Source organism: Anas platyrhynchos, chromosome 1, assembly GCF_047663525.1.
Source record: "Anas platyrhynchos isolate ZD024472 breed Pekin duck chromosome 1, IASCAAS_PekinDuck_T2T, whole genome shotgun sequence".
NCBI classification, from domain to species: domain Eukaryota; kingdom Metazoa; phylum Chordata; class Aves; order Anseriformes; family Anatidae; genus Anas; species Anas platyrhynchos.
This window is the reverse complement of record NC_092587.1, coordinates 77,570,019-77,597,059: the sequence shown is the minus strand read 5'-3', so window position 1 is coordinate 77,597,059 and position 27,041 is coordinate 77,570,019. Positions and strand designations below refer to the sequence as shown.

Sequence of the window (27,041 nt, the reverse complement as noted above, 5' to 3'; positions counted from 1 at the left end):
GCCATGGATGTAATTTTGGGGGGATTTTAAAGGCCTTTTATACTGTTCCTCACAGCATCGTTGTGAACGAGTTGTCCAACTGTGAGATAAACAGGGTCGTGCCATGCTGGGTGATGAACTAGCTTGATGGGAGAGCCCAAAGGGTTGTAGTCAACATTTCTAACAATAACCTGGATGCAGGTGTTGAATGCATCCTCAGCAAGTTTGCTGATGATGCTAAACTGGGAAGTGCTGTTGGCTCTCTGGAGGGACAAGAGGCGTAGCAGAGGGCTCTAGATAGATGGGAGCACTGGGAAGTCAGCACTGGCATGAAGTTCAACAAAGGGAAATGCTGGAGTGATGGTGGGCACAGGCACAGCCTGGGAGAAGTGCGGCTGGGAGCAGCTCAGCAGAAGGGCCCTGGGGCTGCTGGTTGGCACCAGGCTCAGCATGAGCCAGCAGTGTTCCCTGGCAGCCAGGAGGGCAAACTGCATTTGGGGTGCATTGAACAGAGCACAGCCAGCCAGTCAAAAGAAGTGATTCTCCTGCTATATTTAGCATTGGTGCAGCATCACATTGAATATCATGTGCAGTTCGGGGCTCCTCAGTATGAAAATGACAGTAAGGTCCTCAGAAGCATCCAAAAAGAGGGCAACAAAGGTGGTGAAAGGGCTGGAAGGCATGTCCTTTGAGGACACTGGGTTGTCTGGTGTGGAGGGGAGAGGCCAAGAGGTGACCTCACTGCTCCCTGCAGCTCCCTGAGGAGGGGAGGCACAGAGGGAAGCACCAGTCTCTGCTCCCTGGGACCAAGGACAGGGCAAGGCACACAGGGATGGCCCAGAGCTGCACCAGAGGAGGGCCAGACAGGGCATTAGGAAAAATGTCTTTACTGTGAGGGTAGTCAAATGCTGGTACAGGCTTCCTACAGGGATGGTTGATTGCCCAAGCCCCTCAGTGTTCAAGAGGCATTTGGATAATGCACTTGGTAACATACTTTAATATTTGGGTGGCTCTGAAGAGGTCAGGCAGTTGGACCTGATGGTCTTTGCAGGTCCTTTCCCAACTGAACTATTCTAATCTAATTGACCTGCAGAAAAAGTATCTGTTATATACTGATGGTATTGTGGAGGTCTCCTGGGATTTTACTACTGAATTTGGAGGTGTATGAAAAATTACAGGGAAAGCAAGGACCTGTTTATACAGTGCTTTTTTCAGGCTGACCCCCAGTTTAAGTAATACTTCAGTTCTGCTGTAGTCTGATACAAAATGCTGTTGACCAGAGTCTACCAAAAAGATTTGTTTTTCTGGAGAATCTCCCCTCTGCCCCAAGGCTTATGGCAAATGAAACACTTTTTAAAAAATATTGTTTTAATAGAAATTATGTTTGTACATTGTAAAGGGATTTGTGATTTTTTTTCCTTTAGTTGATAGGAAAGAGTCTGTAGTTGTGATTGCATGCCTTACTGTAGAGGGTTAGGAAAAAGAAAAGAGGAAGAGAAGGGCTAAAGCTGACACTTAGAAAAGACAGGAGGGATGTTATTGCCTCCCTTGGCTGTTGGGGCAGAAAGGGAGGAAGTGAGATCTTCTGTGGCTAGGAGTTTGTTTTTTCTTTTGCTGTTAGCAAGCCTGCTGTCCATTAACGGCTCAGTGATCACATTGTTTTCCCCCCCACCTCCATTTGCCACGTTCCCAAGATCTGCAGAAAGGAAAAAGATCATGTTGTTTTGATTAAGGAGGCATTGGGGAGGCACTGGGGAGGCAAGGACAATCCCCAGACAAGGACTGTATATCTCGAAACAAGACACTGGAACTCATGATAAGGAAGTGGCAGACGGACAGAGAAACAAATGTAAGGACTATAAATCTCAAAACTGGACATTGGAATTCATAGAATCATAGAATATCCTGAGCTGGAAGGGACCCTTAAGGATCATCAAGTCCAACTCTTGACACCGCACAGGTCTACCCAAAAGTTCAGACCATGTGACTAAGTGCACAGTCCAATCTCTTCTTAAATTCAGTCAGGCTCGGTGCAGTGACCACTTCCCTGGGGAGCCTGTTCCAGTGTGCAACCACCCTCTCTGTGAAGAACCCCCTCCTGATGTCAAGCCTAAACTTCCTCTGCCTCAGCTTAACCCCGTTCCCGTGGGTCCTGTCGCGGATGTTAATGGAGAAAAGGTCTCCTGCCTCTCGACACCCCCTTACGAGGAAGTTGTAGACTGCGATGAGGTCTCCCCTCAGCCTCCTCTTCTCCAGGCTGAACAGGCCCAGTGCCCTCAGCCGTTCCTCGTACGTCTTCCCCTCCAGGCCTTTCACCATCTTCGTAGCCCTCCTCTGGACACTCTCCAACAGTTTCATGTCCTTTTTATACTGTGGTGCCCAGAACTGCACACAGTAAAGATACAACAAATGGAAGAATTAGCAACAACCAGCACTTGCAATTAAGAAACATGCCAACTCAGCAGATTCCTGACCAAAGGTGAAAAGTACACTTGGGGGTCTTCCTCCCAAAGACCCCTGCCCACAATTCTTGGGAGGCTCTACGCAGGCGCAAGGTGCCAAATGGCTAATTAGCATGAGAAGCGAGGGAAGGCGGGGATAGGTAATGAATATGTATAGGCGCTTGTAGAATATTGATAGATTGATTGTATAAATTCAAGACTGCTTTCCGCTTTGGGTATGCAGGATAGGTGGAGAGAACCCCCGTGCATCCAGCGCTGCAATAAAGAATATACCACTTAAAGGAATTTTGGCTTCAATCTTTGAATCAGTTTGCCTTGTGTGTGGGTCACGCTTTGCAGCCCGTGCAGCTTCAGCCCCACAGGACATGACGGCTGCTGCAGGCTTCAGCTGGCCAGTGCTCTCCACGACACTGCCACCCGCCCTTCACACAGCACTCCTCAGAGGGTGAGGGCTGCCCTGGATAAGGTCTTGCAGTCAGTCCGTGAGATGTCTGCCCCAAAAGGTTTTCTCTTCTTTTAGGGGATTAAACCTCTGACCTGGGCCTTTCCTGCCTGGGGTGGGACTTCCCCGGCTCCTCTCAGGGCCTTTCTTTGGAGGGCTGAAAGCCCATTGTCTGTCAGCCTCAGCAGCAACATCCCTTAGTGCCTCTGTCTTTCCCTCCCTGCTTCAGGCAGCCCCTTCGACCAGCCTGCTGTTCCCCCCATGCCCAGCCATTTTCTGCCACATCTCAGCAGCTAGCTTGTCCTTTTGCCATCCCCTCCATCTCACCAGTCGTGCTGCCCTTTAGCCATTCTTCTAGCCATCCCCTTCGTGGCCTTCTAGCCATCCCCTTCACTGCTCCCAGGCATTAAAGATGCTGCTCAGAAACAAGAAACGCTGTCAGGCTGTATTTGTCTCCTTCCCTGCATGCGGTTGGGTGTAATATGCATTTTCCTGGCCACTGGCAAGGAAGGTCTAGCCAGTGCAGGAGACTCCACAAAGGTGCTATCCTGATACTGTGAGAACTGGGAATTGTGGCTTTGGATAGATTGTTTGCACCTGTCCATGTTAGCCTTCTGATGACAAACAGAAAGATATCTAAAACCATCACTCCTTTTCTTATAGTCTGTCTGTCTGTCTTTCTTTCTTTCTGTGTTGTCAGTGGCAGAACTCTGAAGTTTCACATAGATAATTCAAAATACTTTGTTTATATATTTTTATTGATGGGCATTCCTTATCACTGCCTTATTTTAACAAAGGATTTACTAAAATCCTTTTTCTCTCTCTTCCATTCTGCTTAGTTACACTTCTCTGAGTTAAAGCAGAGGCAAATCTCCTGGGGTGGATGTTTTAGTAGAGAAATTAGGATCTGATGAAATTGTGTAAAAACACAATGCATTTCAGTTTGGAATGCCCATACTGTTGTCGATAGATTTATACCCTTCAGAGCAATAATCTAACATAAGATGTTGTCACTCCTACTGAAGTCCCGAAATAGTTACAAAAAATAACACAACTGAAGTGAACCTGAAAACCTAGAAGGTGGAAAATTATGCAAAGAAACTACAAAGAAAGGTCTTGCTGATATATTTACTGATGATGAAGTCTGAGTGATCATTCAGTTTAATCTGCCTCTAAAAGCATTAGCTGAATGTGTATTAACCTTTCTGCAACAAGTATTGAATTTGATTTTTACTCCTTCTAGGGCTGTCAGAACGAGTGTATGGCTGGAGGATGTTCAAGCGAAGCAACAAAGCATGTGACTGAATCTTTCAAGGTATGTTGTTTGCTCAAAGATGAGAATCTGGAGCATTTCAGTAGGTGGTGTCAGACAGCATCCTTATCAGGCATACTTAGCTACTGACAAGCTACTGCTTGAATTTCATAGTTGTGTAAGTTGCATTTGATAAAAATGTTTTCAGTATAGAAATTAAGAAAGTTATAAGAAGAGCTTTAATTTGTCACCATTTTAAGTACTAGCTAAAAGGTTAGGAGTCATTAAGAATAAATAATCTATTATAAGTGTTTTTTTAAACTTGTCTGCTTCAAAAGCAATATCAAAATTGATTTTTTTTTTCCACATTAAGGTTTGATTTTTGTTTTTGTTTGTTTGATTTTTGTTTTTTCTCCAGACAAAGTCTATATAACACTCTATACTTTTATTATTTGTTAAAATTTGGCATTGTAAACGGTGTTTAAAAGTAGTTTTTACCATCTGGTCTCAAAATTACAGAGCTAAGAATCTCAGAAGGACTCTAAAGCACACCACAGCTCTGGCATATTATCAGCACTCAATGAGCAAACAGCATTCTTCATTATCATAGTACTGAGCAGCTGCCAAGAACTGACATGAAATTGAATCCCTCTTATTTTTTTTCTTTAATCTTGTGCTTAAAACTGAGCTCAGTTAAGATACCACTTTTCTCCTCTGCCTCCTTACTTAATGTAGTGCTAGTAATAAGAGCTCATTTTAAACAGAATGTGGACACAGATGTCAACTTCTAATTTTCTGCTGAAAACATAGAGACTATCAAAATGTAGTCCTTTGAGTCCTACCTTCTGTTCTCATTCCTTTTTATTTTCTGCCTCTCTGTTATACTTCTCTTGTATTTATTCCTTATGTCACATATCTGTAATTTTTTCTTTCCCTCACTTTCTCTGCTTTGCAACCTTGAAAAAGCCTCATCTATCTTTTGCATATGTTTTTTAAAAAATTACCCCAAAACTGTTGACCTCACTTGTGCTTTTTCAGCAGTTCCTTTCCTGTTATTGCTGACTATTGTCAGCAGTACAGGAGACGAAATTATAATGATACACTTTGTAACCATCACGTTCTTCCTGAATTTCTCAGGCAGTGTCACGGTTGTGCAGTCTTCTGAATTATGCTTAAGTAGTTATTTCCCTTTTAGCTTCCAAGTTTTAACTATATATAGAAAATAAATGCTGCAGAAAATGTGTTGGCCTCCTTGATAAGATTTATTCTGATGCTGGTCCCTTTGAAAATAGCTAAAAATTCTTAAGAGCCCATGACTGCAGGATTTTACCATGTAACAACATGTAATTGATATTTTTTTCCCCAAATCTCAACCCCCTCCAGTTCTTCTCTTCCTTATTTCTTTGCTTTGTGTCCTTCTGGTAATTCTGCCCCAAATGATGTTTTAGGATGAATTTTCAGCCTGAAGATCTGTTTTGGAAAATGTTGATATATACAGGCATGCATCCAGATTTGGAACTTCAAGATTTCACATGTATGGAGTGCAGAGTTTTGTGGAAACACCTTTAAGATATAGACAAGATAGATTTCAGTGGATTCATTCAGTAGAGTGTGCTAGTGTATTTAAAAACAAAAGTTGCTTTAAAGAAAAGAGAATCCTGTATAACTATACTTGTTGGCATAGTCCAGAAGGAGAGACAGAGTGGCAGCAATCTCTGGTAGTGTTTGGGTCATGGGTGAAGTAGGCATAAATTAAAGCAGACTTGAGACAGATTTAAATTATACTGTCAGTCAAATGGGTCCCTTACCAAAGCTCCAAATATTGAGTGGCACAAAACTGGATTTAATCCAGTTTCCTTTTTATCTGTACTTGCATATCAGCCAGCATGGCAAATCATTTTAGTGGAGAGTCTGAGTGAGGGGAAAGATATACTAGCAGGTGGGCCAGATGGTCATAGAGGGAATAATGCTAGAAAAACAGCTGGCCTAAGCTGAAGTCTAATTTGTAAGTCCATTCCTGCCTTATGGCTTTGTTTCTGAAGATTAGCTGCTGTCACCAGGAAAGAGGTACAGTTCTTCAGAAAATATTTTACCATGGGACATGCGTGTGTATATGGAAGTTATGGTGGGGATACTGCAACTGATTACAATGTCGTGTATAATTACTTGCAGTCTCTTTAGCTTCATTATCAAATTATAAAGAAAAAGGCTTATAAACAAAGGAAAAATAGCACTAGGCAATGACAAATAAAATAGCCTGGTTCATTCTAAGGAACTTCACAGACAGTTCTGGGAAAAAGTTAGATGCTACTTTAGAATCTATAGATAATGATATTGCAGAGTTGGCCCATGGAGCTGCCTGTGCTAAAGAAAGCTGCAATTTTGTGCCAGTAATTTAAGTAGTTCAATATTGTGGGAATGGAAATACAGATAACAGGGCATGGTTTTGCTTTATGCTTATATAAAACATATTATTTAAAGTGGATGATGCCAATATTTGAATCCAAGATTACCCCTCTGAAGACAGTTTTTCATTTTAGAATGTAGTGCTGTGCTTTTTAGGTGTGGGTAGGCTTTGAATTTCCCTGCAATTTCTGCCTGACTTCAAAAGATGGACTTGAAGTGTTCCCATATACTGGAAAGGAAGGAAGGAATATAACATAGAGGATCTAGAGAACTGTGAACCCCACTGCTAGCTGCTTAATATTTTCAGTTCTCATGGAGTTCTCTCTAGTCAGCAGGTCAGAATTGGCGATTTGTTCATGTTAACTGCAACTGAAATACCACAATTTTACTCCCTTTCCATGTTAAAAATCTCATCCTGATTGCTATGTGATTTATAAAGTACTTAATCTATTGCATTTAGAGTTATCACACAACCAGTGGAACAGATAAATATTATTTCCTTTGACATTTCTTATGCTACAGCTTCCTGTATTGTAGAAAAGGTCAGAATACCCAGAACTAAATTTATGCAGCTCCTTCTACTAGAGTGAAATGTATATCTTCTCTTCAACTATTGTTTGTACATATATATATAAATATATATCACAGACTGGTTAAGGTTGGCAGGGGCCTATGGAGGCCAAGTGGTCTAACTCCTGCTCAAGCTGGGCCACCCAGAGCAGGTTACCCAGGACCATGTCCAGGTGGATTCTGAAGATCTCCAAGAGGGAGACTCCACAGCCTCTCTGAATCACAGTCTGGGCAGCCTATGCCTATGCTCTGGCCCATGCCTAGCACAAAAGTGCTGCCTGATGTTTAGATGGAATCTCCTGTGCTCCAATTTGTGACCATAGCCTCTTGTCCTAGCACTGGGCACCACTGAGAAGAGCCTGGCTCTGTCTTCTTTGCACCCTCCCATCAGATATTTATATACATTGATAAAATCCTCCTTGAGCCTCCTCTTCTCCAGGCTGAACAGTCTCAGCTCTCTCAGCATCTCCTCATAGGAGAGGTGCTCCAGTCCCTTGGTCATTTATTTATCTATATACATACATGTACATACATATATGCATATATGTACACATAGTTATGTGAAAGTATATATATAAAACGGCTGTGGTTTGTGACTATATCAAAAAAAATTGTTCTTGTAGTTTTGTGCATTGTGAGAACTGGATTTCTAGGAGAGGCATACAAACCCACTAACTGAATGTTCAGTCATCCTCTCTAACACCAAATGTATTTCAGAATGTTGCACCAAGAAGTGCACATATCTGGTTTTGCTATTATATGTGTCTTTTTGCATTCAGTACTATGCAATAGCAATTCATAATTGCTATTATATATGTCTTTTTGCATTCAGTACCATGAAACAGCACACAGCTATGTCTAAGACACTTTATGATTCGAGGTTAGGGAACCTCTTTAATGAATTCATTCTTCTCATTGTGCTGTCACGAGACAGTGAATGTTGTTTGGGTAACCTAATGGTGTGCTTCCATACTCATTGTAATTTGCTTTCTCTTAATGTGTTTATTAGCTCTGACTTTGAAATCATAATACTTGGTCTTAGGAAACTAAAGGCATCTGTGATTGCCTTTTATTTCCCTCATGTTATCGATCTGTTAGAAGAAAGATGAGTTTAGTTTTTATGCAACTTTGTCATGGAATGTATTTTCTTATTGAGAGACTGACACATGGAATACTTTAAGGAGGTATTATCTGTTATGTTTCTCTATGCTTCTGATTATCTGAAGCCATGTAGAATTAGTTGGGCATCTTCTTGGTGCGAAATATAGTTTTTATATTTTAATTTTTAAAGGCGTGTCCACTGTGCCAAAATGGTGCAGACCTTCTAGGGGATACTGGCTAGGGTGTTATACTAAAGCAGAATAAAGTAGCCGTAGTTCATGAGTGGATCTAGATTGATATGCTAATAAGAAGATTTATGGTAGTGGAATGGAGTTTCTGTGTCTGGACAACTTCTCATGTTACTCCAAGCAACTCTTGGTGCTCCTGTGCTGTCTTCTACAGACAGAGCCAGCTGTTCCGGGCTCCAAGCCAGTGGGATGTGAGCCCATGGCAGGCTGGAAGCTCATCTGGTGCTGAGTGCCGTCTGATGCACCCTGTTGAGATCTTGGACTTACAAGGTGGAATGCAATGCTATGCTACTATGCTTGTATGGCCTCCAGTTAGATACTAGCTGATATCAAACTGTGCAAGACAGTGGATAGAGGGTATTTTCTGTAACAAGGTATGTTTTAGTATTTGTTTCTTGCATTGTTGTAATGGTTTAGAGCCCAAGCTGTGAACTATCTATCAATGTGTTAAGTATTGTAAGACTTAAAACATGAAGATTACTTCCTTGCTATTGGTATAGTCTACAAATAAATAACCAAAATCTCTGACAGTTTTTCCAGAGGCCTAAATCTTCAGTCTATTTCACCTTTAAATAAAGTATGAGGAAACTGAAAATGCAATTCCAGAGCAGGCATTTGTGCTTCAAACTGAGAAACTGCCAATTCAAGTTTTACAGTTATTGATTTATTCTTACAGGTCTCTTCACACAGATGTAGCTGTTCTTGTAATAGGACCTTTAGCTGCATGTTTTAAAACATGTAGCCTTTGCATCATATGTCTATGACCTTGGCTGGCTCTCTGCAAAACATTATGCTCATTCTGTTTCCCTGCCTTGTTTCACGTTCTTGACAAACAATGTAATAGCATTAAAGATGAAAGTAAAGTCTGTATCTTAGCCTGGAAAATTATTAAAATTGTAAATAAAGTAGTATTGCAGGAGTAATCTATGCAGCTAAAATGTAGGCTAGATACTGCTACATTATGCAGCATTTCTTGTTATGTAGTATATGTTAGAAAGTGTTGGAAAAAAAAAACAAAAAAAAAAAACAAGCAAATAATTTTTTCTTGTGGAGGAAGATACCTCTGTTTTCAAAACAGTCTGTTCAATGGAAAACTTCACTAATGAGAGATTGTATATTTGCTTTAATGAAACTTCACTAGTTGTCATGATTCACTATCATGATTATACTAATGTAACTCAAGCCTGCCTATAATTCCTACCAAATACAGTAGGATGTAGTATTCCTTATTCAGGGACTAGAGAGAATGACCCATTCATTTTGACATATTAGGCAGTTACACTTTATTTTAGAAAAATACTGTCTTTGTGAAAATGTTGCTGACACATAAAAATAAACAATTCTCCAAGGGCACTGTTTTTAAAGAGAAGTGTTTTTCTGCCAAATTTTCTTACTTCCCCTCCAATGCAATGATTAAAAACATAAAACCAGATAATTCTTTATTTTTTATGAAACATCTTTTTTAATTTTGATCTAATTGACTCTCACACTGACATAATACTGGAACGTGGTCAGAGTTTCACTTCTTGAAGAGGTTAGGAAGAATATATCACTTTTATTTTATACGAACAGAGGGTAGAGTTTCTGACATGACCAGAGCACGTGCATCAAGGGAACTCTGAAATGTTTTTTGGCATGAGGACATACATGCACTTGTAGTTAGTTACCAGTTTATGTTTAAGGCTAACTGCTTTATGTATAAAGCAGTTTTACATGGCTTATATATTTTATGTTTATGTTTAAGGTTATGTTTATGTTTAACGCTAACTGCTTTATGTATAAAGCAGTTTTACATGGTTTATATATTTTCATACCCCTTCCTCTCTATCTTGTTCTCAATTTGTCATTTTCTACTTACATCAATAAATTGTTTACCTGCTAAAGCATATGGGAACTCAATAAAGTTTTTTATCATATTGCAGCTGTTGATTCTTCTATCTTTCTTTTTCTGAAAATGCCCTGCTTTTCCATTTTAAATTCTATTTTTATATATAAATTCTATATAATTTTCTGTTATACCCCATTTTAAATGTAGATTGAGCAGATAAATCATAAAAGAAGTTCATGCTCTTTAAGTTGTATGGGGAAATATTGTCTGCAGAAACTTCCCAATATCTTGATGCAGTAATGGGCAGTCATTCTCCAAAATGAGTATAGAGGAATATTGGTTTTATGGAAACTGTCATGAAGCAGTAAAATATGACCAAGTGGGGAGTTGTGAGTGGATACATATGTGTGTAACATTATCCAAATGGCGTAAGTTTTGTGTCTTTGAACCATAGGTCATCCAGCCCAGTGGGACTGTCATCAGCATTAGATCAGGTCAGCTGTGGCTTCGTCTACTAAGTGCATCTACACATTTTTCATGTTTCCATTTTTTTTCCAAAACAAACTGGGGAGTAATAATATTATTAGACTGCAGTTACTTCACATCACTTGATTATGATTCCTAGTAGAGGATATACATGCTGCGGAACTACTTCCAGTGATTTACAATCAAATACATACACTCAGCTTCACCTACCAAGAAGGAAACCAGCTACAGCACAGAGAAGATTGAAGGCCAAGTGGTTTCTGTGGCACTGTGCACTGACACAGGCATTACGTCGTATGAGTATTACTAATAATAGCTGGGCAACACTGACTGCATTTCATATCTGCTGCTTTCATTCCAGTTATTTAGAAAGTATGCGTCTAGGTCAGAGTAATGATCAACACACAGGGCATTTGCAGTTGTGTCCTGTTTTGATGCGGGTGAGGAAAAGCCCAGTGTGTGTTACTGAATGTTTCGGTGGTTGCTGTTCTCTAGGAGAAAATGGCTTTCTCTAAGTGTGTGCACAGGTGGAAGATCCACTAATGCAGCTCAATTTTGCTAATGACTCAATTTGGCAGATCAGCATTTCTAAATCAAGTCTGCTAACACGCAGTAGTAGCAGCAAGTAGAGTAGTGTCACTGCTTCAGAACTGGAGGAGCCAAGAATTGCTGCTGAGCACAAGTTCTTAGTGCCGTGGAAATAAGTCACTGTGATTCCACTGTGGTACTTTAAACAATATTTTCCCAGCAGTCTGCGAGTAGGTTTCTCATGTCATGGGGGCCCCACCTCTACAGGGGTGCTTGACATCAGTGGCAGCTCTATACTGCTAAAACTTCTGTTTTAGCTTGGTGGCAAGAAGTAGTTCTGTGTCTTTCAGATGAGTAACGTCCCTCTAATAGCTGCAGGCTAAAGCAAATAGGTTTTCTAAGCTGTAATAGAGAAACTGATTGTCCAATTATCTGAAGTTGTAGGATTTGCAAATAAAGCTAATTGTCTTCAACAAATAGCAGGAGCTTTTAGCCAAGATAAAAGAAAGATATTAGAGAGCCAGGGGACAGTTTTACTAAGTTAATTTATAGCACAAAGAAAGTGATGCTTTATCTTCTTTTTAATTAGGTGGTGAAGATATAGTTGGTGTCTGTTAAAGCACAGAGGTTGGACAAACCATATGGATTTATCTTTTTCTGGACTTGTTTTTCATAAAGTGAAGCATTATTTTTAAAATGCGAGGCTTTAGCACCAGCAAGTGTTTTTGTTTGTTTGTTTTGTTTGCTTGTTTTTGTTCTCTCCCCCCCCCCCAACCCTGGCTCTTCTGCTTGCTTCTGAAATCATCTCTATATCTTAATTCTCATGAGCTAACAGCTTAGAGGGCTGAAAGATTTTTACCCTAATCTTACGCATAGTACCTATTTCTAGGAAAGTACTGAATAGAATGAATTGGAATAATATGACAGTTTCTGTGGCAGATCAAACCATGAAATTTATGGCAATTTGTAAAGCTTATCTTCTGTCTACCAGTGTAAGAGATGGAATTAGGGAAAAAGACAGGTGCGATTAACTGAAGGTTTGAAGTAAGTCTTTAAATCTCTGTAAGAGACTGTACCGTGAAAGCATTTTATATTCCCCAAAAGAGAAGTTTTTCATGTTTTTTTGTTTGGTTGGTTTGGTTTTGAAATTCCATGTGAAATGATCCTTGTTGTTCTCTTCCAACTTGGGTTATTCTGTGATTCTATGATAAATTCTGAATGTCTTCATTCTGTGAATCCACTCCCCTGCATGTCTGCAAGCTCATTAAAATCAGGGTAAGAAGATTTAATCGCAACTGCCTAGGACTTGGGCATGTGAGATTATGGTTCTATTCTCGGCTATCCCACATTAACACATTTGCATGTTTCTGACTGGCCAGGCTACTTAGGTGAAGCATTTCAAACTTGTTTGTCTGAAATTTAGGTTTGCAATTCATTTCTTCCTTCATTAAGACAGATAACCTTTTTTTTTTTTTTTAAAAAAAAATAATAATAAAAAAAAAAAAGGTAAAAAAGTAAACATTTCACTTTAATTGTGTGAAATAGAAATGACAGTATTTCTGGAACCCAGAGACAACAACGTCTCTAATCTTTGAGCACCAAATTTATGTTTTCCTACATCATTATTCAAACATCTAACGCTGTGCCTCTGTACAAAAACATGGTATTGGTAAAATGTCACAGATCTCACTATTGCAGTTATGTGTCACAGGCCAGTGTGAGCACTCAGCTTGTGTTAGACTCAAACCTTCTTCTAGGCAAACTTTCTAAAAATGGATCATTGTGTTTATGCTACAATGCGGAAATATAGTGGCTGTAAGCACAGAGAAGCACCACAATGTTAACCAAGTTGACAGAGTTTTGAGAAGGAGCAGTATGTACTTACAGTGAATAACATGAGTAGTGTTACTAGTTAATGTGTTCTTTTAGTGAAGAAGGGCCCTAGCCTTATATTTAAGGAAATGTTTGAGTGAGTCTGAGAGGGCTGCCTGTGCAAAGAATTGGGCTATTACAGACCTTCAGTCTGTGATCTCCCTTATTGTCCTATATGCTTATTTCTAAGCAAAAGCAGCTACACTGCATACATGAAGTGCCAAAAAGGATTTTTATATAACTAACCTGGCCAGCCATAGCAGCGAGCTGCAGCAATGTGTTTTTCAGTCCAGTGCAATGACTGCATTAAAGCTTGCTCATGCTTCCTCCCTATTGACATTTTCTGATTGCCCTAGGTAAGTGGAATAGCTGTTGGCAAAAAGTAGTGGTCAATATGACCAAAATGTAATGTATCAATATCCAGTTTCTGCTTCTCTGTTTAACAGTCTTATCAATATCCTGGTAGTTTATATTTTAGGTGGTAGTTATATTTCAAAATGTTCTCTATAATTTGTTGATAAATAAGATACTAGATGACTGAATTTTTAGTAGATGTGAAAATATCAGCAGAGAACCAGACTAATAAGAAAGGGACCTAAAATATTACTACTACTACTAATAAAGGATTAGTAGTCCATTTAAGTTTCCCGAAGCAGCAGAAATGGGTGAGGCTGTAAAGATGTGGGTAGTTTTGCCTCCGTTATGATCCAAACTTCTATAAAGCTGGAGGAAGGGGTCTTGATTAACTTTAATGATGTTTGGACCAGATCAAAGGGAGTTGGTGCAGGGCAACATTTGAGCAAATGCAGAAGAACTTAAAATTTAGTTGCTGCCGTTTGAGTCAATGATACTATGCATTATCCGTGTGCTCCAGTTCTTTGTAGGGCAGGGCTAGTTTCTTCAGTGCTTTCCCTACAAGCTACCCAGACTACTTTTCCACCACCTTTATTTCCCTTCCTGTTTTGGAAGCTTGAGATAGCAGTTTGAGTTGGTCTGCTGCCATGCGTTCCCTGTTCACCCTCTAGGCAAGAAGTTTATGTCAATTCCAACCACATATATGTTGCCTTGTTAGGATTCAACATCAGGTTTTTATGTTACTTGCCTACTGTGCCAAATGAAACACTGCATCAGACAGAGCGTTCATCAGGTGAGGGGAAAGGTTAAAAAGGTTAAAGAAGTCAAAAATGTGCTGTTCCCTCCTCTCTTTCTTCCCATTGCTTGGGGATGTAGTAGAAACTCATTCTTTGGTTTGACAAATATTTGATAAATATCTGTTGTGAATAGATTAGATATGTGCTTTGCAGAGAACAACATCTGGACAAAGCTAGACAAAATCCTTCCAGACATATTTTCTGTTGCTTCCATGATTAATTCACAAATGATTCAGGGTCTTGAATCTCGTTTGCTTTGTCACTTACTCTGTTTTTTATTACCCAATGTACTGTCAACCTGATGCAATATTTCCAGGCCCCACTCCAATTACATGTGCTAACAAATATTCCCAGATGAAGTCTCAGGGAACCTTTATGTTGAAAAATTTCTGGATGTTCTTCCTGAGGTTGCATAATATATTTTATGTTGTTTCTTTCTCTCTCTCTCTTTTTCTTTTTTTCTTCTCTCTCTTTTTTTTTTTTTTTTTTAATAGAAGGAAGATTTGAATTTTCTTCCTGTTGTAATCTTATTATATCTTGACACACTTTCCATTTTCAAGCCTCAGGCTCCACTGTAAATTTAAAATAGTAGTGACAGTAAAGGAAATATAGGATAGGTTACGTTACTTTTTATACTTACAAGCTAGTAACAGATTTCTAAGATTTTTTTAAACTTTCTTATTCTGTTTTATATTTTTTGTTCTGTTTATTATTTTCTTATTCTGATATAATTCTTCTTGATCTTATAGTTTCTACTATAGACTTTCACAGGCATGCTGGGCTTAGCCCTATACAGAAAGTGATGGTCCCTGCCCCAGAAAACAAGCAAGCTTTTCTAAAGATGAGGATGAGAAAAGAAACGAAAGCATGGAGTAGTGGTTTGTCCATGGTTAATAGGAAGTAAATCTCTCATTTTTTGTTCAAATAGACCATGCTGCTGTGGTGTCTGCTAGTGATTAGTGGATAGAGGTGAGAGGCAGTAAGTCAGACAAACGAGACAAATATAAGACATGCTAGAAGAATTTGCAACTGATTGCATCCACTAGAGTAGTGTTCAGTATTTCTGTTTCTAAGACAGGATTTAGGAATAGGCAAAGTAAATGATGGTTTATTTTGTCCTAAGAGGAGAAAAGGACCAGTTGCCTTAAGTTGACGCAACACATATATAACTTTTCTATAACTCTATAACTTTTCCCATCTCCTGGCTGCATAGCCCAGCACTGCTGCTGTCTGGTCTGATGCCACTGATGGAGGAGCTGGCATGCCATCCCTGATTTCTCAGGCTTGGCAATAATTTGGCACAAGCCATTTCTGTTTGTGCAGTAGTAGCTGTTAAGCGTGATTTATGATGTCAGCCTACAGAAAGCAGGACCATGTGGTGAAGGCTTCTCCTGGACCAGGTTGCAATTCCCTGTGGGCTGCTCATAGTACCTGTTCTACAGAAGCAATTATGTGCAGCACACAGTAGCCTGAACCCTCCCACAGGAGGCTGCTGGGCTGGAATATCTCAGAAAGAGATAATTTGCTTAGGTAACATTGCTTAGGTAAGCAGAAATAAATAAAACGTGGGCAATCCTCTGCCACTTGCAGCCTAACATATGGGAAGAGAAGGAGCTTAATGCAGTACAGATCATTTGTTCATTGGCTGCAAGGCCAAAAAGAGTTTGTCCAGGAGAAGGGAGGGTTTCAGCTTCCAGAGGATGGAGGAGCTTTTCACTCACCTGGTTAGTATCCCCAGCCTAGCTTCTCCACTGCTTCTCCTTGGCAGTGCAAGTGTCCTCTCCTCAGTCTGTCTTACAGAAGGAGCCTCATGTTGAAGTGGCCAGGCAGAAGGTGTTGAGGGGAGGAAGCAGCTGTTCCAGCAGAAAGAATGGATTCCTGAAGAAGAGACGTGTGTCTTAGGGAGGGCCCAAAGGCAATGATGATGGAGCCACAGTCAGAAAGACCGGAGAATGACATCCTCATCCCTGATGCCCTCCTCAAAACCATTCTGTTTCGTTCCAGCCTCATTCTGCCCAACTCCCCCAGCTACACTTTGTTAACTTTTTCCTCAATAACAATGCCTCATGCTCTTTGTAATCTGTTTTCTCCTCAAAATCTACTCCATAACTGCAACCTCAGTTCACTGTTCTCAAGTGCAAGGGCAAAACAAGTTATTTAATTTTATCTATGCTTCCGTGTCTGTTATGGCATCAAAAGGCCTCATCTTTCCTAGGATATGCTGAAAAACTCAGTGTAAGTCATAAAAAGTAATAATTGCAGTTGCTTTGTGATCTTGAATGAATCACCCTGACTAGAAGTCAGAAAGGTTACTTATTTCATAATAGATTACAGCCAGTTTCACTGAAAGTATGTTAATGTTTTGAGGGTGTCTGCTGCAATTTGTTGTTACAGCTAGGTAACTTGTAAGCTGTTGTACAGCTGAGGCTGCCAGTTCTGTTTGTATTCAAGTAAATGATAGAAATGCTTGGCCCAGTACAGACTTTGGAAAAGCTGGGGTTAGACCTCTTACAGCTCTTCAACTCTATTATGGTCTAGCAGTTTCAGGGCAGTGAAAATCACTGCAGCCAAGGGTCATTTGGGAAGCCGCAGCCAAGGATCATTTAGGAAGGAACTGGCAAAATTTGATGGAAAGAATAGGACAAAATAAACACTATCTGCACCTACCCCAGGCAGCTCTCTAGGGTAAGAAAGGTAGGAGTGTAGTAATGGTAGTAAAAACTCTAGACTACTGTCCAGAGGCTACTGTCAGCTCCAAATCCACTTATGGCTATTCCATAGGCTGGATGGAATAAACATTAAAGTAACATCTTGGCTATGGGCACCAGGATGTCTTGCTGTGGCTTGGGTTAAAATTGACACTGATCAGCATGTCATATTTAATTTGACTTAGCTTATAATTTACAAGATCTATTTTGATCAAATGATGAATTTTAGTTTCAGGTCACAGTGCATCTTCACTGGGCTGGGCAGAGCTTCACTCTGGGTGAAGTCATGTTGGAATCAGCAGGCACTTCCCAGATAAGGGGCTATTCGAAAACATGCACCCAGTGGCTGTTTGCAGTGCAGCGTCATTATATAAGCCTTTAAAAGCAGCAGTATCCAGCTGGCTTTCCCACCACCCCTTTCTGCCTGGTGCAGGCACTCCTATTTCTTACAAGGTTGTCCAGAGCTGGACCTAGGCACACACCTTGTAGGTACTATCCTGCTGTAACATCGAGACTTTACAGGGCTGAAACTCAGCTGTGTGTCTCATCTATTTCTTCATCTCCGTTTTCCTTTTTGTCCCAGCATTTACTGGTTTTGCTTCCAATTTAATGGCATTATTGGGTGGCAGTGTCAGAAAGTGCTTAAGAGTACACTGATAAACAAAGCAAGCAAAACACAAATGTAATTAAAAAATGCCCTGTGCATTAGCAGTACAAACAGCGGGGTTCTGGGTGGATCTTAATGACAAACTTTAATGCTGCTTACAGGGCCGGGGCAATGTTGATAAAACAAAGAAAGAAATGGTGATTTATAAAGGTCATAGGCGATGCCATGGCAGTACTGTGATTATTTTTTTAACAGTGTAAAAGTAACAGGCATTGATACTTAATCAGTACTGATGTATTAGTCAACTGCCCTTTCTCTGCTCTCTTTGCGCAGGTTCTTTTGTGTGTCCATTTTCCCTCCCACTGGTGCTGCTTGAACAACAAAAAATGCTGGGGCAGGACTTTGGGGCAAGCTAAGTGAAAGGGGTCTGTTGGCCAGGTGAGGTGTTATGTAGGAGCCTTATTGCTCAGGGACCTAAAAGAGGTTGAGGGTCCTGGAAATACTCTGTACCACAGATGACACAGCAAGAAGGAGTATGCCAGGGTGGGCTCTCCAACCAGCACCACCCTCAATTCCTTTATTTAAAAAATAAAAAATTAAAAATGCATTGCAGCACTTGATGGTGTCTTGACATAAAAAGCATTAGGGTTTTGCTTAGTAAAAAACAGAGAAAGAGAGAAATACAATAGAATGAATAAAGGGGGAAGATCCTTAAAAACAAAAAAATAGTGAATAGTAATTGCCAAAAAATAAAATAAAATTTAAATCTCTCTTGAGAGTTTAACAGAATTTGTCAGCATTATGAGGACCAGGAAGATTGCCTTCTTGCCTGTTCGATGATTGCTGCCCTATTACTCTGCACTTAAGCTTATTTTTGAGCCCCTTTGAAGGATGTTCCTACCACTGGTTGAAGGGCAAGTCAGGTGTCCTACCTGATGTTGGGTCAGGTGTTTGCAAAATGCCTGAAGGAAAGGTGAAAAACAGGATTTCCTGTTGCTGAAAGAGGTGAGAAACAGCAGGTAGGCTCCTTGTCCACAGCGTGCAGCCCCAGGAAGCTCTGTGGTCTGGAAGCACTTGCTTCCTTTCAGGACAAGTGTCATAGCTACCTCTCTAGGCTTTCTGCCTTCATGTGACTCAATCCAAAATCTAATCTAGTGATTTCTGTTTGTGACTGCAGAAGGTCCCCAGTCCTTGGGGCTGAGAGCCAAGCAGCCTGGACTATTGCTTTGAGCCATAGGCACTGCTGTTGGACTGCCTGTCACACAACAGTACCTGTTTTACTGAGCTTGCAGGAGCAAATTCTTTGTCCAACTCTTGTCTCTGAGGCAGAACAGGAGTGACTCTGGCTCTGGGTTCCTCTTTGTACTAGCTGTCAGGACACAGCATTATGTTCATATTTGAGTGACATAATTTTATTAAATTATCACTCATAGAGACTCTTTCCAAGGATCTTTTGAACCTCATGTCTCCAAATCTGGAGGAATATCTCTTACAGCAAGATGACATATTTGGTTAAATAAATCCAAACACTCCCATAGGATCATTTCTTTGCTTATGGCTGCAGCTTGCTACACCCTCTATACATGCTTGTGGGCCCATCAGAAGGACCACATTAAAATCCTTCATCATCCTTAAAGTAAAGGCTATTTGTTAGTACAGTTAAGCTTACCAAATTGTATTATGGAGCTGTGTTACTTGTGCTGCTAAAACTGAGGAAGGGGCAATATGTGGCATACAGGCAGAAATCAGCACATTGGTGGGATTTATAGGGGGACAAGACTGAATATGGGGACATATTCTTGTCCCCAGGTCCATTCAGTGTCACAATAATTACCTTAACAAAAGTGACCCAAAATAAGACTGGAGCTTTGAGTTCAGGGAGTGCTGTTAATACCACTGGCAGTAGGAATTCTTTAGAGACCATGATTCAAGCATTTCTGCCCTGAGATAAAGGCAAGGATGTAATTGTGTGCTCTAAGTTAATTTCACATCTAAGCCATTAGGGAAAACAACAACAAAAAATACCGATAAGAAACAGACCACTGTTATTAAAGACATCTTGAAAATCAGGTTGTTGACAGAGATGGTGCCTGTGTGTTGTTTCAAAAGCTTGGGACTAGTTGTTTCTCATTTTGTAAAATATATGCAGGGTCTGAAAAGCACAAGTTAGTGGTATCTCCTTTTTAGTGACATCATCCTTTTAGTGGTACCCTCCTTTTTAGTGTCCAGACAAGTAATTTGAAAAGAATCTGAAGTACTGCAGTTGATGCTTTCTGAGTCATGTTAGGAAAGAAAACGGAGCTTCGAATGGGATTTTTGAGTTCTTCCTTCACTCTCTGACCAGCACAGCTTAAATGCTCAGAAACTGTAGAAAGAGAATGAGAGAAGTAGCTTAGGGATATGGTTTAGTGGGGACTGTTAGTGTTAGGTTACAGGTTGGACTCGATGATCTTGAGGTCTCTTCCAACCTAGAAATTCTGTGATTCTGTGATTCTGTGTGAAGTGGATCAAGACTTATAGCTTTCTCATGTTGTTTTGCCCCTGTCTATCTATAAAGGGAAGTGACATGCCAGAGATCCTGCTTTCCTCCTTCCTCTGCTGTTCTTTACAACGATTAACACTATTTAAGCTACTATGAAAAACACTCACTCTCTCCTAACCAAAACCAATACAAAAAACTATGTTGTGTTTCTGCAGCTAGTCATGGCTCATAAGGGAAAGTCTCTACTTTACTGTTAATCATGCAGGGAAACATTTAGCCTTCTTTGTGCTAATAGGATCTTTCTAGGAAAACACAAATGTGAATGAACAAGCTGGTGCTACCCAAGTAACCTGCTGACTCAGGTCCATCACTCTGGTTTTATGCGTTAAAGGCAAATCAGTGCAACATACTTAGTTGTGAGGTTCTGATGATCAGCTTAAGTTCTGAGATACAGAATCTGGCAGTTTCTGGAACTTATATAGACGTGTTAATCTAATTGTCCAAGAAATTTTCATCTGATAATTTTCTATTTGTGTATTTGTGTTTTTTTTTTTTTTTTTTCCTACCTTGTATTGTTTTCTTCACTTAAAAGTGCTTCAAAATATGTGAACAACTGATCTAAGCAACACTGTGGGTATGGGTGCGTACATATGAATGCTCTGGCAACTACTTAGAGGTAGCCACAATTAGCAATTCTGTCCATAATTACCCCTGCAGATAAAATATTGTATTTTTCCATGTTCACTGATGGAGGAGTATTTTTCAATCAGTCTGGTTTAATTACTTTATTTACTTTTGGGTTTCATGTTTTTTTCAGGCTTCAGACTTGGTTATCATTCCAGCTACGACTTTCAAGGAAAAACCAGACCCCAATGGTCTGGTATTTGGAACTGTCTTCACTGATAATATGCTGACGATTGAATGGTCTTTGGCATCAGGATGGGAGAAACCTTTTATTAAACCACTTGAGAACCTCTCATTGCATCCAGCCTCTTCATCTTTGCATTATGCTATAGAAGTGAGTACCCAAATCCCGTTGGAAACCACTTTTTTTTTTTTTTTTTTTTTTTTTAGTTTCTGAAACTGTAGCTTTCTAATACGTGAACTATTACTGCCTTAGTGTTGAGTTACATTTTGATCTGATAACTGATGCCCTTTCAGAATAATTTCCTATTTATAGCCAGGGGTGTGCTTATGTTTGTATAATTCAGAACCAGCTGTGGTCAGTGGATTCCAGCCCACTTAACTTCTTAGCCTAATGAAGGTGAACTCTTTCCTGTATGGTGACAAATTCATGTGAGAAATTCATTCTAGGTCACTGACGGGATCAGTGCAATTGCTGTCATTGATGTGACTTAATGAAGCCCTGGATACAACTGTGTGAGATTCCAAGCGTAACTTTAATTTGAGGACTGAACACACACTTTGTGAAATTTTAAGCTGTTTTAAAGGCTCATAGCTTGGATTGCAGGATAGACTAGACAGATGGTTTTTTGCACATCCAAACTGGTCTAGAGAACTCTAAACAAGTTCTGAGACATATGGCATATAGAAGTGTATTGACGCAGAGAATACTCGGCAAGGATCTTTGGAAAGTGAAATGTTAAGTCGGAAACCAGCGTGGTTAATAGTTTCCGTGCTTAGGTACTTACCATCTAAAGCTGCCTTTTGCACCTCCAGGGCAGTTTCAGCACTACTCACATCTGTGTGAGAGCTTTGGTAGGGTGCACTGAGCTACCTGGGAGCATACAGGAGAAATGGAAACCTGCTTCTCCTCCCATCTCTGTGTAGGTGGGAGTCTGGGAGTCTCTCCACTGAAGTTAGTGGAGTTTCTCGTGCTTCTTTTATTATTCTTTTTTTCTTTCTTTTTTTCTTTCCTTTTTTTTTTAATCTGCTAGTAAAAGGAAAGGTTTGAGCTTTTCCCTGCTTGTTGTCCCTGTGCTCCTCCCTTCACCATTTTTTTTTTTGTGCTTGCTGTTTTTTCCCACCTAGTTCCCAAAGTTCCTGTGTAAATTACAACAGGCCCCTGTGACTAATGCTGCAGCTCTTGATCTGCCCAAGGAGTAAGAAACCACGCTGGAGTCCCAAATCTATATTTCACTCTTAGTAGCATATTGCTTTAATGCTTGGCCTCTGGCCCAGTTTGAAGTCATTGCTAATATGAATATGCTCTTATTTTTTTTCCATTTTTTTTTTTTATTCTTTTACCCTTACTGCATCACGTTTCCTCTAGCCAAGAGGACAGACAGAGGAGAATCTGGTGCCAATGCTGTGGCTCAATGAATACACAGTGGGTATAAAAAAAAAAATGATGAATTTGGCATTCCCTCCCCTTTCTCCTTGCCCTTCATGATGCAGTGTGATTGTCTGGATCTGTTGAACTCCAGATCCAGTTCCTGTGATGTACAGATATCAGATAATATTGTTTGCACACCACTGTAGTAACCAACCATCAAGCAACCTATGGTGCAGTTGCTGTCATTCAAGATGGGCATTTCTGGAACACATCACTATCTCCCTTTTTAATAAGTGAGAGGTTTTGCTGAGCTCTTGAAGGTTAAAAGTATTTTGGAACAAAAGATTTAACAGCTTGAGAACGCTTTGTGTTTCAGTAATGATGTGATTCTTTTTTCTCTCAAACCATTGATCAAATCTTAGTAGTAACATTCCTTCCTTTTCCCTCTCATTAAAAGTTCGGTGAATGTCTTTGGAAGAAGGGCGGGGGGGGGAAAACTGTTCTGTGATAAGAACTTGTAGCATTACAGAAATGTGGTATTAGAAACTGATTCAATAAAAATCATATAAAAGTATCAACCATTACACCAGCTATGCCATTAGTGTTTTTTTTTTTTTTTTTCCTTTTCCTTGTAGTTACAATGTCTATCTTAGGAACAGTTTGTTTGTTTTGTTTTGTTGGTTTTGTTTTACTATCTGTGCACAAAACTTTTAGTAAAGTTTGTATTGCCATAGGAATAAGTTATATTTTGAAATTAAAAAGTTCTGGGTTCTAATTCTGGTTCTCCTGCATAATTTGTGTGTGGCCTAAGGAAAACTGCCAGGATTCCTGCAACCCAGTTTCAACACAATTAAAATTTGTCATGTGGAAAGACCTAACTCTGTCTGGACTGTACAAAAGCTTTCTAAACATTACATTTCACTGATCCTTATGGGAAAATATTGTAGAATGTAATAATAATGAAGCCTCGAGTATTATATTAAAATTACTTACACACAAATGTAAGAATCTTTTTCCGTAATCAAAAAATTGCATATATAGCCTTCAACCATTTAGAATGAATTTGCAGGCATTTTTTGGGAAGGCGTTAGGAAGAAGTCTGAGGACACTGATAAAAGTGATGCAGTTACAGTCATGGAACTTCAAGTAAAACTTAAAGTACAAAGAAATGCTTCAGAAAATAATTTATAAAAATTGGAACAAAGTAAGCATGAATGAACATTTAATACTTAATCTAAACAATAATTTAACATATGTACATGTATATATTAATATGTTTATGTAATACATGTATTATCTACCTATAACTGAAACTGGAAATTATCAAACTGTAACTGCAAATAACTATGGATGTTTTGTGGGCATAAGTTTTTTTTATTATTTTTTATTTTTGCTGTAGTTAGAGGACCGTGTAGAGTATTCCGCTGAGAGGGCAGGGTGGGATAAGAGTTTCTGGTAAATTTATTGTCAGCATCAGTCATTCATGTTTTGCAGTTTGATGGGACAATTCTGACAAATTTAAGTAGATAGAACATTTGCATACGTTATTCCTCTAGTATGAAGCTGATGCACCTGTCTCACATGCTAACTAACCCCCCTTCTACAGTATAGGAGCAGATGGGAGACATGAGTGACCAAGATTTTGCTATGACTACAGCATGAACTGCAACAGACTTCCCTTAATTACTTTATCAAACTCTTCTTTCCAAAATCTGTTTTGGACAGAGCCCTTATAAAGATTAGAATATATCATTGAATTCAATGTGTCTTTTTCATAAGGGAGAGTACTGTTTTGGCTAAGCCTTAAATATCAGTCATAATGTAAGGGAGTAGTTAAGTCAAACACATGCTACAAATTTTAATTGTTGTAACCAAATTATGAGAAGAACGTTTATCAGTAAGTTCCCTGACAGAGAAAGATGTATCAGAAGCACAGACAAGTCATCTTTGTAATATAAACTTTGTAATACTATACCTCACAGGAGTGTTTTGCAAGGATTAATTAGTTAGCATTTATGCTTTGAGTATTGTGAGCAGGAAAGTGAAGTTATTTCATTTCCAAAAGGCATGTTCTACTTTTGCACAGATCATCATGGGATAGCATGCCTCAAGTAACATCCAACTTCTTTTTCTTCCTTTTTGGCTTGGTAGTTGTTTGAAGGAATGAAGGCTTACCGAGGAGTAGATGGCAAAATCCGCCTGTTCCGGCCAAGCCTCAACATGGACAGGATGGCACGATCAGCAAGACGAACAACTCTGCCAGTACGTAGCCAAGACATCTTACTCTCCTTAAGTCAGAGTGTATTTTTATTTTCAGAGTGCAAATCTCTGAAACATTATGGTAATGTAACATTTATCAAGTATGCTAACTCTTGAATCGTTCTGTTAAACTCTAAGAGATCCTGTTCTGTGAATGGTTAGGGGTTATTTTTTCTGTTAAACCAAAGCAGTGTTTTCCTTTCTGCATTGTGTCCCTACTGCCTCAGGTGTGCACAATCTATTTCTGAGAGATGAGCACTGCTCTGTAGGCATGCGGACAACTTCTGTTTGCATGCAGACAGCTGATTAAATTACTCTGTTGCTAGTGTTCTTGCTTTTTACCTCAGTTAAATCCTTTGACCTCTGAGTACCTTCACTTTTGGTTTTGCTAGAAATTCATGCTGCTTTTAAGCAGTTGTATGTTGGCCAATGAATTTCCTCCCATGCTTATTAGCTTTGCAGTAAAAATGGGAGACTTGGTGCACCCTTTGGATCTCTAATCCAAATCTCTTCTGCAGAAGAGATGTTGCCGAAGCTCACAGCATGCCCTTGGAAGTGAGAGGGTTGGCTGCACAGGGAGTTCTTTCCATGTGCTTTGAAGGCAAGAAAGGTCAATAGCTCCTTTTTCCTAACTCAGGAGGATGCTTTGTAGCAGCAGGAGGGCATTTGGGATAACAAATAAGAAGGCACAGAGGCAAAGACTGTGGGATCTTAAATGGAATCTTTAAGAAATGAATTCAAGGAAGTCCTATGAAACCCAATGGGCTGAGGAAATGTTCCCCTTAACATATGGATCTATAAGGACTACAGGTTGTTCAGGTTATATTTCTCTGTTTTCTTTTCTCCCTTTGTTTTTCCTTCCCAGAGTTTTGACCAGAACGAGCTGTTGGAGTGCATCCGGAAACTTGTGGAAGTAGAAAAGGAGTGGGTCCCATACTCAACTGCTGCCAGCCTGTATATCCGTCCTACCTTAATTGGAACTGAGGTTTTAAACTTTCTTTTTCATTCCTAATTTTTATGTATTTAAGCACAAAGCAAAATCCTTCATCCATAAAGGCAAATATGCATCCATTGGTAGGCAACGGTATTACATTTCAGGGACAACTTGTTTTTATGTTCTTTACCTCTGTGTTAGTCACCTGTAGCTCTACTTCACAAATTTATGTTGACCACACCACCATCTAGTGGATATACTGAGTCAGATCACAGAAAGTAAAGTGAATCATCTGTTCTAAGCAATTACAGTAAAACCTAAATTCTATTTGTTTTTGTATTTTGAGTATAAATGCCTTTTATATGGTAATGTATGCCTTTAAAATATTAACAATCAGGGGAATATGTGAGAGTACAGAAGTTGGAAGCAGGAAGTGTATTTTAATTAAAACTTTTTAACTTTTTTTTTTTTTTTTTTTTTTAGCAGCAGCAAGAGAGAAAGCTAGAGTGGTAGATCATAGTACAAAGAAACTAAAGAACTTGTGGTTCCCAACTAGACAAGTCACTTTTCTGCAATATTCATATCCTCATGTAGCTAGCATATGTGAGCACCATACACACATGTTTTAGGACTTCATTAACTTAAAGTCTGTAAACTAGTTGCAGATTTTGGGGATGGAAGGATCACCACTCAGCAACCATAAAGTGTTAATATTAAGAGTTTTTTCTCATTCATTTTTTGGAAATTCTGTTGAGATTTGTTTCAAGGTACACAACATATCTGGCCATTCCACAATATCATGTGTTGTCCCTGAGTTGCAAGTCCTGTTGACCTTTTTTGAATCAGCCCAGTTTGAAAACCCACTCACCATTATATTTTGAATAATTGTGTAAGAATGATGAAAAATACCAAGACCTAAATTATTTAATGTTTATTTTGTTAAAAGTTTTGCTGAAAGAGTAAGGTGGACAGAAATCAAAAGCATCCTCTTTGCACCTGAGGAAGACTCTTGTGAAGTTTCCAGTAGTTCCATGTTTACCTTTTCATTTCCCCCCGTACTTCCCAGTCTAGCTTCATGTGCTTTGTGCACAGTATTTTGCTTAAAACTTTAGTCCAAGTCTTCTTCTTTAGAAGAATTTAGTTCAATAACTACTACTAGTAGTTGTGGAGACTTAACATTAGAACCCAAGGATGAGCTTGTTCTTTTTAGGGGACTAGTTCCTGTGAGTGGAGAGGAAATAGTAGCCCAAACAGCTGCCTGTAAGATCCCAAGAACTGCATATGGTCCAGAGTCTCCAGAGGTCCCTTCCAACCTCAACTGTTTTGTGATCACTCTAAAGCTTTGCAAAGTATCATATATATAAGCAGAGTCTTCAGCTGCAGAATTCAGACCTTGACCAGTATCAGACTTTTCACCTCTGTCTTCAGGTGTTGAAAGTGATGACTTGAAGCATGAGAAGCCATCTGTAGGGGAAAAAGTAATACATTCC

General features: G+C 39.6%; 1 protein-coding gene across 2 annotated transcripts in view; it reads left to right on the top strand.

Moving 5' to 3' along the window:
- BCAT1 (branched chain amino acid transaminase 1) overlaps positions 1 to 27,041 on the top strand; it is a 66,713-nt gene that overhangs the window by 15,061 nt on the left and 24,611 nt on the right. The window contains exons 2-5 of one of the 2 annotated variants that reach the window (XM_005023026.5): positions 4,127 to 4,198; positions 20,940 to 21,140; positions 24,510 to 24,620; positions 25,483 to 25,602. In XM_005023026.5, the coding sequence (XP_005023083.1) occupies positions 4,127 to 4,198; positions 20,940 to 21,140; positions 24,510 to 24,620; positions 25,483 to 25,602 (504 nt within the window). The remainder of the gene's footprint in view (positions 1 to 4,126; positions 4,199 to 20,939; positions 21,141 to 24,509; positions 24,621 to 25,482; positions 25,603 to 27,041) is intronic. The other variant, XM_027449955.3, reaches the window with a different exon arrangement.